Source organism: Borostomias antarcticus (genome assembly GCF_949987555.1).
Source record: "Borostomias antarcticus genome assembly, chromosome: 1".
NCBI classification, from domain to species: Eukaryota; Metazoa; Chordata; class Actinopteri; order Stomiiformes; family Stomiidae; genus Borostomias; species Borostomias antarcticus.
In genome coordinates, this window is record NC_140234.1 from 39,947,907 (window position 1) to 39,962,283 (window position 14,377).

Here is a 14,377-nt window from a genome sequence, read left to right on the forward strand (position 1 = left end):
CAGTCTGTAATTTCACTTCAGTCTCCCTGCTATAATTAGATTTCAAGTCTTTCTAAATTGCTACACGATTGTTCTAAGTAGTAAATAGCTTGTGTTCTAGACTTTTTAAGGTGTGCTGAGAAACTAATAGCATTATTACGCAGAAATCCTTTGATTGATGACCAGACTAATGCTGGGTCGGAAACTCTTTGTTGAGATCGATAAATTATTCTAATTTGGTCTTAAGTTGTAAAAGGTAGGCTTCAATTTTAAGTAACGTAGTATTAAATCTCCACCTGGATGATCTGCCTCGTATAGAATCCAAATTAAATGTGGTTACTGGTTAATATTGCAGTATGGTCGGAAATGCTTCGGGGCAAGAATCTAACAGTGCCCACTGCCCACGACTGAGATCAAATCAGGGGTTGGAAAGAATATAATAAATTCTTGAAAACATTTTATGGTGTGGGGAAAAGTAAGTATAATCTCAGGTAGTGGGGTTCTGTGTCCTCCAAATATCAACCAAATTTAGTTTAGTTGGATTGGACCTGTCTAGTTAACGATCAAAAAATTTATTCATCAGCCCAAGAATGAAAAAGGAGTCTACTGCACGTCTAGGCCGTCAGCTGACTTTTAGCCTCAATAGCCAACCACCCAGCGTGATGACCAAACGGCACCTCATATAGTCTGGCCGGGCCGATGTCCGATTTCTATCTGGTCGCGTCACGCATGACGTGACATTAATCATTATGAACCAGACGGGATCCGCTGTGCGGCTCGTGGAAGCCTCACAGTGAGCGGACGAGCTGGGAGACCGACTGACCTTGGGGTCAAAGGAGGCCTTGTTCCTGTGGAGAAGCTCCTCCACGCTCTGGCGGATCTCGTGAGTGATGTTCTTGGCCTCAAACATAGCGATGTCCTCCCTCACCCCCCGCTTGGCCAGGAAACTGGAGCAATGGATGGAAGAGAGAGAGAGAGAGAGAGAGAGAGAGGGAGGAATTGAATGTGGGAGAGTCAGTGGGGAGAAGGACAGACATGAAAAGATACAAGCTTTAAATTGCATAATGAGCCAGCGAATGCTAATCCAAGCCTGAAGTTATTGAAGTAAAAACATGACTAGCGCTAATTAAGAGCTAGCGGTGACAAATCACCCGGTATTTACTCATATTTAGTTACTCTCGCCACACACGCAAGGACACGTCACACACACACACACGTTTTACTAACACGGCTCAGAGCAGATCGAGTTGGCTCAATTAAGACAGCTCATCATCAAGGGAGATTACTGCGGTGTCAGGGACTTCCTGTGTCTCAGCTGTCAGTGCCGGGGGTGTGCCTGATGAGTCAGAAGATCCGTAGAGATCGGAGTGAACAGCGGCACGGAGAGAACAGCACTCTGGGACGCAGGAGAGCAGTCACCAGTGGAGCAGAAGTCCTACTACTCCATTATCATCCCCTCACAGAGGACAGGGAGACAGACCAACAGCAGCCTCTTTAGCTGAACATTCTCACATCACTTTCGCTTTCCTTACAATGTTACAGTAGACTACATCACTCATGGGAGGCATGTAGCTCGGGAGAGTGGCCGGCTGGGGATCAGAAGGTCTCCGGTTTGAGTGTCCTTGAGCAAGACACTGAACCCCAAAATCGCTCATGAGTACTTAGTACTGTCGCCTCACAGCAAGAAGGTCTCCAGGCCCAAGTTTGCATGTTCTCCCTGTGTTTGCAAGATTCTCTGTGACACTGGCGCAGCCCAGTCATTCATTCTGTCCCACATGTTGCCTCTGTCACGTGATTCACCCTGTGGTTCTAGCGTACTGGTACAAGGGATAGAAATGGGTTTTGTGCCAGTCCCATTGCATCAGGTGCATTTGTCGTGTAATCTGGTGAGGGGAGAGTTTAAAGTTGGGGTAAGGCCCACTCTGCCAGTTAAGGGGATCCATTTCATTTTAGGGAATGACATTGCGAAGGCAAAGTGTTGCCTGTTTTAGAAGTGTTGGAACGCCCCGAGACGCAGACTGAGGATATTGCTAAGAGTTTCCCCAAGGTTTTTCCTGCATGCGCAGTCACGCGAGCCCAGTCTCGGAAGTTGGGTGACGCGGTGGACATGGCAGACTCCATGTTCGCCGCAGTAGTAGAAAAAAAAGAGCTCGTAGGTTCTGAGTCTGTAACCCCTCTACCGTCTAGAAACGAGAAAACTAAAGAGGGCGCTGTCTCGAGTACTGAGACTTTGAGTTTATCCATTTCTCGTGATGAATTAGTAGCTGCTCAGAAAATTTACCCTACTCTTGTTGCGTGTTATTCCAGTGAGGTGGATTCTGATAATGTTAACAAGAAGAATGTAGCCTACTATATAAATAAAGATCTCCTCATGCGTAAATGGACGTCCCACCTTGATTCAGGACAGGATTGGAGGGTGATTTACCAAATTGTTATGCCCAGTGCATATCGACAGCATGTGTTAGCTCTCGCCCATGATAATGTGTGGTCTGGCCATCTGGCCGTTACTAAAACATACGACAGAGTTCTTAGGAATTTATTTTGGCCCGGTCTCAAACAAGATGTAGCCAAGTACTGTCGTACCTGTCAGATGACGGGGAAACCCAACCAGGTTATCCCTCCTGCTCCACTCTGTCCTATCCCAGTTTTAGGGGAGCCGTTTCAGCATGTGCTCGTTGACTGTGTTGGCCCGTTACCCCGGTCTAAGGCCGGCAAAGAGTTCCTACTGACCATTATGTGCATAGCTACGCGCTGCCCCGAGGCCATTCCATTGAGAAAGATTACTGCTCAGTCTGTTGTAAAAGCTTTAATTAAATTATTTTCAACATTTGGACTTCCGAAAATTGTGCAGACCGACCAGGGTGCTAATTTCCTCTCCAAGGTGTTCAAGCAGGTAATGTCGACCCTGTCGGTGTCCCATTCTTCAATTTGTTTGGTGTGTTATATTTAAGGGGAGACACGGTAGGTGAAAACATCGTTTTTCAACGCCCTGGTCAAATTTGAGATTTTGTGCTAGTTTGCTTCCATAACATGTCTTCTTTCATACTAGTGGAAATAAAACATAAAAAATACGCATTTAGATGTTTATTTTACTTCATTTAGTCTGTTTGCGTCTGTAGATTCTTCCTAAAATCACCAAAAGTTAGCATTCTTTCGAAACGAGCCGAACCGCGGGCTTTATTTGGACCCGGTCATGTGATATATCATTTGATAGATCTGGCTCTCTAGCACACTGTTATCGCAACCAGACATGATAGTTTCATTTGTATCAGCAACCAATCGTGGAAATACAAAGGCAGGTTTGATGCTAACCGTGAAATCTCATTGGCTGTTGTTGATTTCTGAGAACGTGATTGGTTCAGCGCGTCATGTGACACGTTTCCACTTCCTTATATCTAATCCAAACAATGCCGTCTGTAAAGCGTTCTAAACGTAATAAGCAACAACGACAACAGTGTTTGCCCGCAAGGTTGAACAGAAAACATGAGAAACTAAATGGAAAGGTTTACATTTATGAGATATAAAGTGCCTATTCGCGCAAGTTGTCATTAGCCGGTGCTAGCATGTCCAGTGAGCAGCAGGGAGATGAGGCTAGCGTTAGCATGTCCAGTGAGCAGCAGAGAGATGCGGCGCGTTTGAATGAGCTAATAACTGGGTTGATTTGTCCTAATTGTGCAGGGACTGGTCTTAAAATTAACATAGATCCTCAGAATAGTGGGTTCTGTAGTACTTTGCTCTTAGAGTGCAGTCTTTGTGAGAAATGGCTATCGCAAAAGTGTCTACACATCGACTCGGCTTCATGATACAACTAGGAATGATGTTGCATTTGATGTCAATGTGAGGATGGTCCTCTTAGCGCACGAGTTAGGGTTGGGGTATGCAGCTCTCCAAAAGATTAGTAAAGTGTTGGATCCCAGGGCTTCATCTGAAAACGTATCAGAAACATGACAAGAGGGTGACAGGTAGGCTATTGAAACGTGTTCCCTCTCTCTCTCTCTCTCTCTCTCTCTCTAGCCAATATCAGAAGCCTATACATATGCACAGTAGTCTCCCTCTCTCTTCCTGTGGCATTTCTACATGCATCCATAAACTGACCAAATAAACTGTTTTAATTTCAGTTGCTGAAATAGAGAGAGGTCTGGAGTCCTTGCACAGAAGCAGAGAGCAGATTAGGCAGGCATATGCAGATGTGGACCCAGAGGTAGGTAAGCTGACTGCCAATAAATGCAAAATGTTACAAAATTATTACAGTTATTGAGAATTATTAAAATAATTCTCAATAACCAGCGTTCAGTGGACAACATGAAGGCGGCAATATGGGGTAGTCTGCTTCACTGATGACAACCCCATGCGCACCAGGAACATATTGTGGTTTTAGGATAGTTTTGTGGACTGCAGCTGAGTGGGTTCTACAGACCAGCTGCTTAGAACAGTTTTGTGAACTGCAGCTGAGTGGGTTCTACAAACCAGCTGCCTAGAACAGTTTTGTGGATAGCTAGTGTGGTGCCATCTGAGGAGTGACTCTGTAGACCTATGACGGCGTAGCTCGATGTCTCCTATGGTGTTGCTTTTGACGATGGTTATATCACTTGTTTGTTTGGCAATCTATATTTAGCTTCTATTGGTGTTTACCCTGCATTGTTTACCACATCTTGTCCTGTGTATTTATGAATCAGCTTACTCTTCATGTTCATTCATTCATTCATTCATGTTTTCTCCATGTAAAACGCTTAAAAAAACACAAAAAGTTAGATAATCTGTTTTCTCATGCATGTCCTCGTCAAATGTGTCTATCTTTGTCCATGATCTGTTTAACAAAATAATACAAGCTTTCTAAAAGGGAATGTTCTCTTCCCTACTAACATTGTCTCGTCTCTAGTCTCGTCTTACTAACACCCCACTCGTGGGCTGTACCTTGACGTGGTGAGTGGGCTTCCAACTAAACAGGTCTTGCTTCTCTATACAAAATGTCTACTCCTGGACTATTTTGAATCCACAACATGCTGTGTTATTCAATTTTCAGTTTCTATGTGTTTTCAGATGTTGTGTAATGTTGTTACTAATGATGTGATTGGATATTGTGTTTGTAAATATTGGTTTACAATACAAATTTAGGTTTTTTACAATACAAATTTTCAAAGCCCGTTTTCTCAAAATGAGTTATTTCTCATCTTAGGGACATCAAAACCACCACTTGAGTAGCACCTACATACACCTAACTTTCCAGTTTTGTTCCAATCCATATTCTGAAGGGTTTGGCCAAGGGGGATTTTTTAAATTTCATTCATAGCCTGATTGATATAACAGTTTATCCCTAAAACATGGCGAAAATTGGTCTTTTTATGACTGTTGACAGTATTTTCAGATTTCTGAAGTGAAGAAAAGAGATATCAAAAATCCCCCTTGGACAAAGTTTGAATAGGGATATGTGAACAAAATAAAACAAGAATTTTGAATCTGGCTTGAACCAGTTAAAAAAATGGATGTCCCGAAATTATGCAAATTAGCGCATATTTAGCGCATATAGTGCCTAATTTGCATATTTATCCATAAGATTTCAGAAAACTTGTAATACAAAAAAGATGCTCCTTAATGTACCTAACAAACTGGGGGAGTTTGATGGTGATACCTATTAAGGATTTTTTTTTTCTATTCACCTGGGGTGTCTCCCCTTAAGCAATAAGACATGAGAGGGAGTGCTTTACTGTGGTTTATTGGCACGGCTGTGGTGCGGGATAAAGACGGGTTTATAGTGTTCAGTCTTGCTTAAATATGTTGTTTCAGACCTCCGCGATACAACAGCTAGTTCCGACTTTAATTACGATTGCTAGGCAACGTGAGTATGCTACAAGCGATAGGGAGTAGGAATACATTTGGTGATTAACCCAGTGCCATTATAGGGTTTTAAGGCACTGCTTGGAATGCATCTTAGCCAATCACAATGCGTGGTCGGAACTAGCTGTTGTATAATTCGTGTTACAGCTCCTCAACCCTAGACTGAGAGGAGCTACAGCTGGGTCGTAACATGAAATGGGGGCTCGTCCGGGATGTATATATATATTCCTCCACTGTTCCATCCTCCCTTCCGGTCTGTCCCTGTCCTCTCTCTCTCCCGTCTTCTTCCTTGTCCCCCTCCCTCCTGCTCTCTCACCTCTTCATGCTGACCCAGGAAGTGTCGAAGATGCCCATGAGTCTGAGCACGCCCTCCAGGATGTCCCTGATGACGTCAGGAGGCATGCGCAGCGAGCGGATCTCCGACAGCGACTCGGACTTGATATTCCCCACGGCGAGCCTGGCCTCCTCCACCAGGGGCTGGGCACATAGGGACACAAGCAGTCAGCTGGTGTGTGTGTGTGTGTGTGTGTGTGTGCGTTTGTGTGTGCAGAGGGGGAATGAAGTGTGTGTGTGTGTGTGCGGAGGGGGAATGAGGGGTGTGTGTGTGTGTTTGTGTGTGTGTAGACTAACAGATTCACTGCATGTGTAAAGCATGTGTCTAGGTTTCCTGCATGGTTACCTGGACTTCCCTCAGCTCGTCGTCGATGCTGGCCTTGCGCTCCTGGATCTTGGACGCCTCCTGGGCGATCCGCCCCTTGATCTTCTCCATCTCCGTCTTCTGATCGCTGGCATTCTGAGACAGAGGACACACCGCCGCGTTCTGACAGAGCGATCGCCACTAGAGGCCCCTCCCCCCCGACTGCTGCACCACTGTGGGCACCAATGAGAATCCGATCGGATCTTGGACCGGATGCCGATTGGCCTGCGCAGATAGCGGGCTGTGTGTTTGACCTCTGATTGGTCACTGACCACAGATTTCCACTTTTCAAGTACAGTAGGACCCCACTTATCCGAACCCAACGGGACCGGAGGTCGTTCGTATCTCTGAAATGTCTGGATGACTGAAACTTATGTTAAAATGCACCAAATTCAATAAGTGGTATACTTGTTTCATATAGACTCATAATAGACCGATAAATACCCTTAATTACTTGTGAAAATGCATCAAAATTGCAATAGCCAACTAACCTCATATAGCCTAGCCTATAATAGGCCTACAGTAGCATAGACTAAAATAAACGATTTTCCACTTGAGTGCATGCTTTGATCAAATACAGTACTTTATTCTCAAATGAGGCCTACGCTGCATCGATAGGCTACTGTATTCGCAGAACAAAATGGTATAGCCTAAAAACAACCCAACAACAATGAGAGCAAATGATAATCCATAAATAAATAAATGAAATGACACATTGTAGCCTAAAAGAAAGTCTCTAAAACAACTGATGTAGGCTAAGGCCTAGTAGGCTAATCTACATGCTCACAACACGTCTGTGTTCCTGAAGTCCATTAACTGGGAACGAAAAATGACTCGATGCTCCTCTGCTTCAGGTTGCTGACCTGTTTCTGGCTATCAAGGAATGCAGTTTCTCGTTCGCGTTTTGCGCTTGACATTAGAGTAACAAAGAAATGAAACGTGACAGTAGGCTACAGCCTACAGGCAACATGTAGGTCTACATACAGTTCTGTTTTTATTCACAGTAGGATATTATGTCAGATTTAAATGCAAGTAGGCCTACAGTACTGTAATGAAAATTCCACCAGTAACCAGATAGCAGGCTCCAAAAAAAAAGAAAGAAGTTTTTTAAGCCTGTCCGGTAGACCGGGAGGTTCGGATCTCTGAAGTTCGGATGAGTGGGGTCCTACTGTATTGCTAACAAGTCCTACACTCTAGCGATCTGTCGGTAGCACATCCCACACACAATGTGCGATTTACTTGGACTTTCTTCCACGTTAACTCTCACTAATCACGTTTAGGCTTTCATTACAGAAACAGTAGTGTATTACGTGAGTTTTTCATTTAGTCCTGACTATACGTTCCCGGTGAAATAATCTTCAAACGCAGCTGGATTTGAAAGCTAGGCCGGCTCCGCCCCTCTGCCCAGGGGCGCTTGACTCCAGACTAAGGGTCGAGAAGCACACTTGTTCTACTACTTAATTATCACTCCCCAATCTCATTGAGCTGAGGGATCCAGAGTCTCTCTCCATCCCACTCTCTCTCTCCCCCTCTCTCCATCTCTCTCTCCATTTCTCTCTCTCCCCCCTGTCTCTCTCTCGCCACCCCTGACTCTCTTTCCCCATCTCCCTCTCTCCACCCCTGTCTCTCTCTCTCTATCCATCGCTCTCTCGCCCCCTTCTCTGTCTCTCTCCATCTCTCTCTCTCTCCCCCTCTCTCTCCTCGGTGCTGAATCCACCCCCCCCCCCCCATAGAGGGAGATGGGTGGAAATCTCAGCTAATGAATGAGCTCCTATCACATCTCTCGCCTGTCCTTTCCTCCTCCAAACAGAGACGAACCAACCAGCAGGAAGGGACGAGTGTTCAGAGATAACCAAACACAAACACAAACGCATGCGCACACACACACACACACACACACACACACACACGGAATGTTAAAGGCTCATTAGGCGGACAGGGACAGACGTTTGGCAGGTGTGTGTATGTCCTACACTAGGGCACACAGGAGAGACAGGTTTGGAAGAGATCCAGCCTGAAGGAGACTTGAGTCTTGAGTCCCTGACCTCTGACCTGTTGGTGACTTTGTTACCAACTGTCACATCTCCACATAGCACAGACAACAGGCTGTAGTGTACAGTATACACACACAAACACACACATACACGCATACGCACACACACACACCAGGTATATTACAGACACATAAATCAGACAGACAGACACACACACACACACACGCGCACACACACACACAAGCCGCAGCAAGCTTATGGGTAAATCAGGGTGACATATTAGAGGAACATGAAAGGTCATTGGGGTGTGTGTGTGTGTGTGTGTGTGTGTGTGTGTGTGTGTGTGTGTGTGTGTGTGTGTGTGTGTGTGTGTGTGTGGCAAATTAGACAGCCAGGCCTGCCACCTGACCACCAAAGGCTTAGAGGGATATCAGAAGCACAGGGATACACACACAACACACCTGCATGGAGGTGGTGATCTCCTGCAGGGCTGCGTCGGCCTCCTGTTGTTTGGTCTTCAGCAGGGTACTCTGCTCCGCCGCCCGCCTCTTCAGCTCATCAACCAATGCCTTGGCCTCGTTCAGCTTAGACACGCCCGCCTCGGGGAGACACAGCCAATCATAATCATACATAATAAAGGCTTAGTGATATATGGCAGATACATGGAAGGGATGATACACAACAAGGTGTGCTGTTATCGAAATAATGACAAAAGGACATAATAACATGATGCGAAACTGAAGCCACATCAAATCTAGTTGCCAGCAAACTATCTATGATAGTCACCCAGCTTAGTGGGTCTCTTTCACTAATATCTTCTAAAGTTCTGTTTTTAAATGTCTTCCTAAGAATGGACCTCATTCCTGAACGCAGTTAAGAAGAAGTTAAGAAGAAATTTCTTCTTAACTCCACTTACGAAGTTCCCGGGACAATTCTGGCATTCCTGAATGGTTTCTTATCTCGGATTTGTTCTTATCTAGGAACAGGACTTAAGAACGCGAAAATGCAGTCATAGGTATAGGCCAGATTGGAGTGCGCCCGTTCGCAAGGGCTGAATTTATGAGAAATCCGAGGTGATTGCGTTAACATCAAGTCTACAGACCTCCTAGTCTTGAATAATAATCATAATCATAAATACGAGGATATTTGTATCATTTCCAATTACGTTTCACATTCATGAAGGCATCGCGGTGTCCTAAAATAAATAAAAGCACTACACAAACACTGCAAATGGCAGTGAATTAATAAATAAGCACTAAACTCAGTCGCTATACTCAGACTCGTACTCAGAATGGACACATCTAGCTACATTCTGTAAATACTGTAAACGTGAATATCCATAACTAAAATATATCATATGGTCCTACATAATATAGATATAGGGCCTATCAAGATCCATAAGTAGACTACTCATGCATTTAACTAAACTGTAGGCTACAATTCAATCTGCTCTCAGCACATCCCATCCCTTTCATGTAGGTTATATATTTTGCATATTGTATTAAAAGCCCATATATAGCCTACCGTCTTGTTTTCTTTTGTTATTTTGTATTGGTTTGTTTCACCTTGCTTAAGCTTAGTGTGCACAGAAACAGAAACATCTCACTGCTCATTTTACTGGTAGGTTATGTTGCATGTGACGAATAAAACGTCAAATTTGCACGTGACCTTGAACATCAAGCATGTCAATTAGGAACGTCTCAACTTTTTCCGCGTTGTCTTGGGATTTTGTGTGCACACGACCCTGTAGTAAGGAGCTGTCGGGGCGTTAATGTATGCAAATCCAGGTGTACGAGAACGCGCATTCAACTTAAGAAGGGGAGCACAGCTGAGAACACTTTGGCAGTTTAGGAACACATTTCCACCCATTCATGAATCCGGCGGGGATCTTTCTTAGGGTTGGTCTTACGAAGTTCGTAAGAAGACATTTAAGAAGACACTTAAGAAAATGTTCAGGAATGAGGACCAATGTTTCTAAAGAAAGTTCCGTCTGATTCACAATGTGTTCATAAACCCCTGGATAAGTTCGTACCTGCCTTCTCATAATGATGAATCCCATGGTTTCGCAAGTGGCTGTGCGCCATAATTAGCATAGGTAAACTCCCCGCCAGCCCCATAGATGTGCAACTACAGGGTCGTGCGCAGATGTCACTTCTCTGAATGAATACCGGTCATCCGCGCCCTTGACTCTTGTGTCAGGTGTATTGGCAAGTCAGAGGACGAATCCAGCACGGGCAATCAAAATCTGATTTTAATTTAGCCAAGTAGGCTTCCTACTACGAGGAATTTGCAGTGGTGCATAAATATAGCAAGACAGAACAGTGCAAAATGTCAAAGTGATAGAATACAGTATACAGTACAATAGCCTACAGTCTACAAACATGTAGGCTATAAAATACACAGCTGTCAATGCGGCGTGCCCAAACAAAAATCTAAAGACTGGACTCCACCTGTCATATTTATCAGCGGCAGCTGATCAGTAAAATGCATGGGATGATATTAGCCTACTCATTCAGTGAACGCTGTATCAGTAAAAGGCAGGGGATGATATTAGCCTACTCGTTCAGTGAGCGCTCTATCCGGAGAAGGGCGTACAGTTGGACCTGGCGTCTGTGATGTTATTGGAAAGACTGCATTCTTGCTTTGTAAAATAATTAAAAATGCTTTTATTATATAATTATTATAAGATATTATAAATTATACAAATATTATCTGGGTTTTTCTTGCATAGAGGAATTTTTGGCACCCCCCAAAGAGATTTTAGCCAGAGCCAAAGGAAAATCACCAGTGCCAAAATGCTAAAAATTGAGAATAAAAATATCGGTAACACTTTATAATAATGATCAGTTATAAGGCATTTCTAAAACATTTGTTAATAATGAACTAATCATTAACAGATAATTTATAAACATGTGTAAATGATTCATAAATGATTTGTAAATATACTAGTTAAAGATTCACAAATGATCTGTAGATGATTTATAACACATTATCAACAGTACTTGTAAATTATCTGTTCAACATCAATTAATGTTAGTTAATATGTAGTAACGCATTTGTAAATGATTTTAAGAATGCCTTATTTATTTGTTTTTCATGTTATCAAATGATTTGTTAAACATTTACTAAAAGTCTACAAATCATTTGTAGACATTATTGCAGCCCCAAAGACCGTCATAAACTACTAGTTTATAATGAACTAACCATTAACAAATAATTTATACATGTTTATAAATGAGTCATATAACGGTCTTCGGGGCTGCAAAGCTGCGCTTTGTCACCAATCTTGTTTGTGATTTTCATGGACATGATATCAAGGCATATTATGCCATTCTGTCCGCGATATGCCATTCTGTCCACTGAAATCATAGGGCCCTACTTCAAGCCTTAGGCCTGTATCTGATTTGCAGGTTTATATTGACTGACAACCTAGAAAGAGCCAATCAGAACCTAGACTTGCCAACGGGACCTGAAACCTAGAGGCCTATAGGCCTACCTAAAGATAGAGAATATTATTATGGAATTCCCTGTTATCGTTTTGTAATTAAAAGGTAGCTTACCTTAATCAAAAGACAAATAATACAGTGTAAATGCATAAGCAATAGGCCTATAAAATAATGAAAATCTGTAGGCTATTTTATAGGATTAGGCTTTTATTTTTATTTTTAAAGCCACAATAGGATGATGTCATCGTCCATCATGATGTTTGTGATGTCATATTTGAGTACACATCGCCCAGCCCTAGTGTGTGTGTGTGTGTGTGTATGTGTGTGTGTGTGTGTGTGTGTGTGTACCTGGAGGTGCTGCTGCTGCAGTGTGAGCTGGCTCTGCTTGCTGCTGTAGATGGAGGTGTGAACGTGGAGGAAGGCCAGGTACTGGCTGGGCGTGGCTCCGTACTCCCGGAACGACTCATGCACCTGGAGGAAGGAGCGACACAGATCCTCCTGGCCTGACCCTGGACACAGAGACCGGGGGGGGGGGAGGGAGAGAGAGGGGGGGGGGGAGAGAGAGAGAGAGAGAGAGAGAGAGAGGGGGGGGTAAGAGGAGGGAGGAGACAGAGAGGGGGAGGAGAGAGAGGGGGGGGAGAGAGGGGGGGGGGGGCAGAAAGAGAAAACTAGTCTAAATCTGATCTTCTGTTCCATATCAATAACTTCTTGAGTGAGGAAGAAGCCTATAGGAGGGTGAGGGGGGTGTTGTGTTCTACCTGAACACACAGAGCCTATAGGAGGGTGAGGGGGGTGTTGAGTCCTACCTGAACACACAGAGCCTATAGGAGGGTGAGGGGGTGTTGAGTCCTACCTGAACTCTTCCTCTTGTTGCCCTTCTCTCCTTTACTGCTGTCCCCCTCTTCCTCCATCTTGGCCAGCAGCAGCTGAGGAATCTACCAGGACAGGACACACAGGACACACAGGACACACAGGACATACAGGACACACAGGACATACAGGACATACAGGACACAAAGGACACAAAGGACACATAGGACACATTGGAGACAGGACTATGCAAACACAGAGGGCTTGTATACTGTAATAACAAAACAGACTATAAACAATAGCATGCATACTGTAATATAGAGGAAAGCACTGGTCATAAAGTTTGAAATATCAGGTGACATTTTTGTATCGTTTACTTCACCGTTCTCCACGTAGCACCCATCCAGGGGTCATGAAACCAAGTTTGACAGATCAATTAACACTTCCAAAACACGCATCCTCTGCGCCCCCTTGAACAGTTTGGCTCAGCAAATCTGGCTTTGGGCCAGAGAAAGGTCATCCTCTGAATAAGGCAGATGGAGGTTCTGAACGTCATCAATAGCCTTTCTAGAACTAGCACATATATGCTGATTCTGATTCTGGACAGCAGGTGGTCAAACTGGGTCTGATGTACTGCTAGGACCAGCTAGCGAGGCCATCCCTCTGGTGCAGCGGTGCTAACAGAGTAGCATTTTGTTTTTAGCCAGCGTAGCGTTAGCCAACTATTAGCCTGGTTAGCCACTGTCCAGATTCATCATTGTGCCATCGTCGCGCCAGAAAAGGGCTGAAGATCAGAGCGTCTACAGGGGGGGTAACGTTTACTCTGCTGACAGTCGGTCGTTTGTCACGGGACTGAACGCTGAGTGTTCCCTTCCTTATGAAACAAAAATATATTGCTATATATTGGAAGATATAATGTAATACATCAAACAATACATTTCCATATATAGAATATATTCATATACTGTATATATTTTACATACTATAATATATTGACAGTTAATATATAGGGTCATATATTTTCTTTGCATAAGGACTTTCATGCTAAAAACGAAAGCCAGCTGTTAGCGGGTGTTGGTGAGATTTTTGGGCCAGAGTGAGAGGGCTGTAAGTGTTTACTCTGGTGCTCTCATCCCCCTCTCCTCTCCTCTCATCCCCCTCTCCTCTCCTCCCACCTTCTTCATGCTGCTGTCAGACCACCCCTCCATCCACTGGACGGAGCACCGGCGGTACAGGGCCGGGTTGCTCTCACAGTTGATGGTGAAGTTGGCGTTGGTGCAGTCCATGATTAACACTATGTGCAGGTTCCTCTGAATCCCTGAGAGAGAGAGAGTGAGAGAGAAGGAGAGAGAAGGGGAGAGAGAGAGGGAGAGGGAGAGAGAGAGTGAGAGAGGGAGAGAGAGAAAGAGAGAGAGGGAGAGACAGAGAGAGAGGGAAAGAGACAGAGAGAGAGAGAGAGAGAGAGAGGGAGAGAGGGAGAAAGAGAGAGAGAGGGAGAGAGAGAGAGAGAGAGAGGGAGAAAGAGAAAGAGAGAAAGAGAGAGAGAGAGAGAGAGGTGGGGGTTAGTGTGTCTGTGGCTGACTGAGTGTTCCAGCGTTAGTCCTGTCCCTGCGGAG

At 44.3% G+C, this 14,377-nt stretch overlaps 1 protein-coding gene across 1 annotated transcript in view; it reads right to left on the reverse strand.

Moving 5' to 3' along the window:
• dync2h1 (dynein cytoplasmic 2 heavy chain 1) overlaps positions 1-14,377 on the reverse strand; it is a gene marked incomplete at its 5' end in the record, with an annotated part of 236,486 nt that overhangs the window by 137,261 nt on the left and 84,848 nt on the right. The window contains 7 exons of the mRNA XM_084443002.1: positions 803-926; positions 6,131-6,291; positions 6,494-6,607; positions 8,967-9,104; positions 12,300-12,460; positions 12,805-12,886; positions 13,937-14,079. Of these exons, the coding sequence (XP_084299128.1) occupies positions 803-926; positions 6,131-6,291; positions 6,494-6,607; positions 8,967-9,104; positions 12,300-12,460; positions 12,805-12,886; positions 13,937-14,079 (923 nt within the window). The remainder of the gene's footprint in view (positions 1-802; positions 927-6,130; positions 6,292-6,493; positions 6,608-8,966; positions 9,105-12,299; positions 12,461-12,804; positions 12,887-13,936; positions 14,080-14,377) is intronic.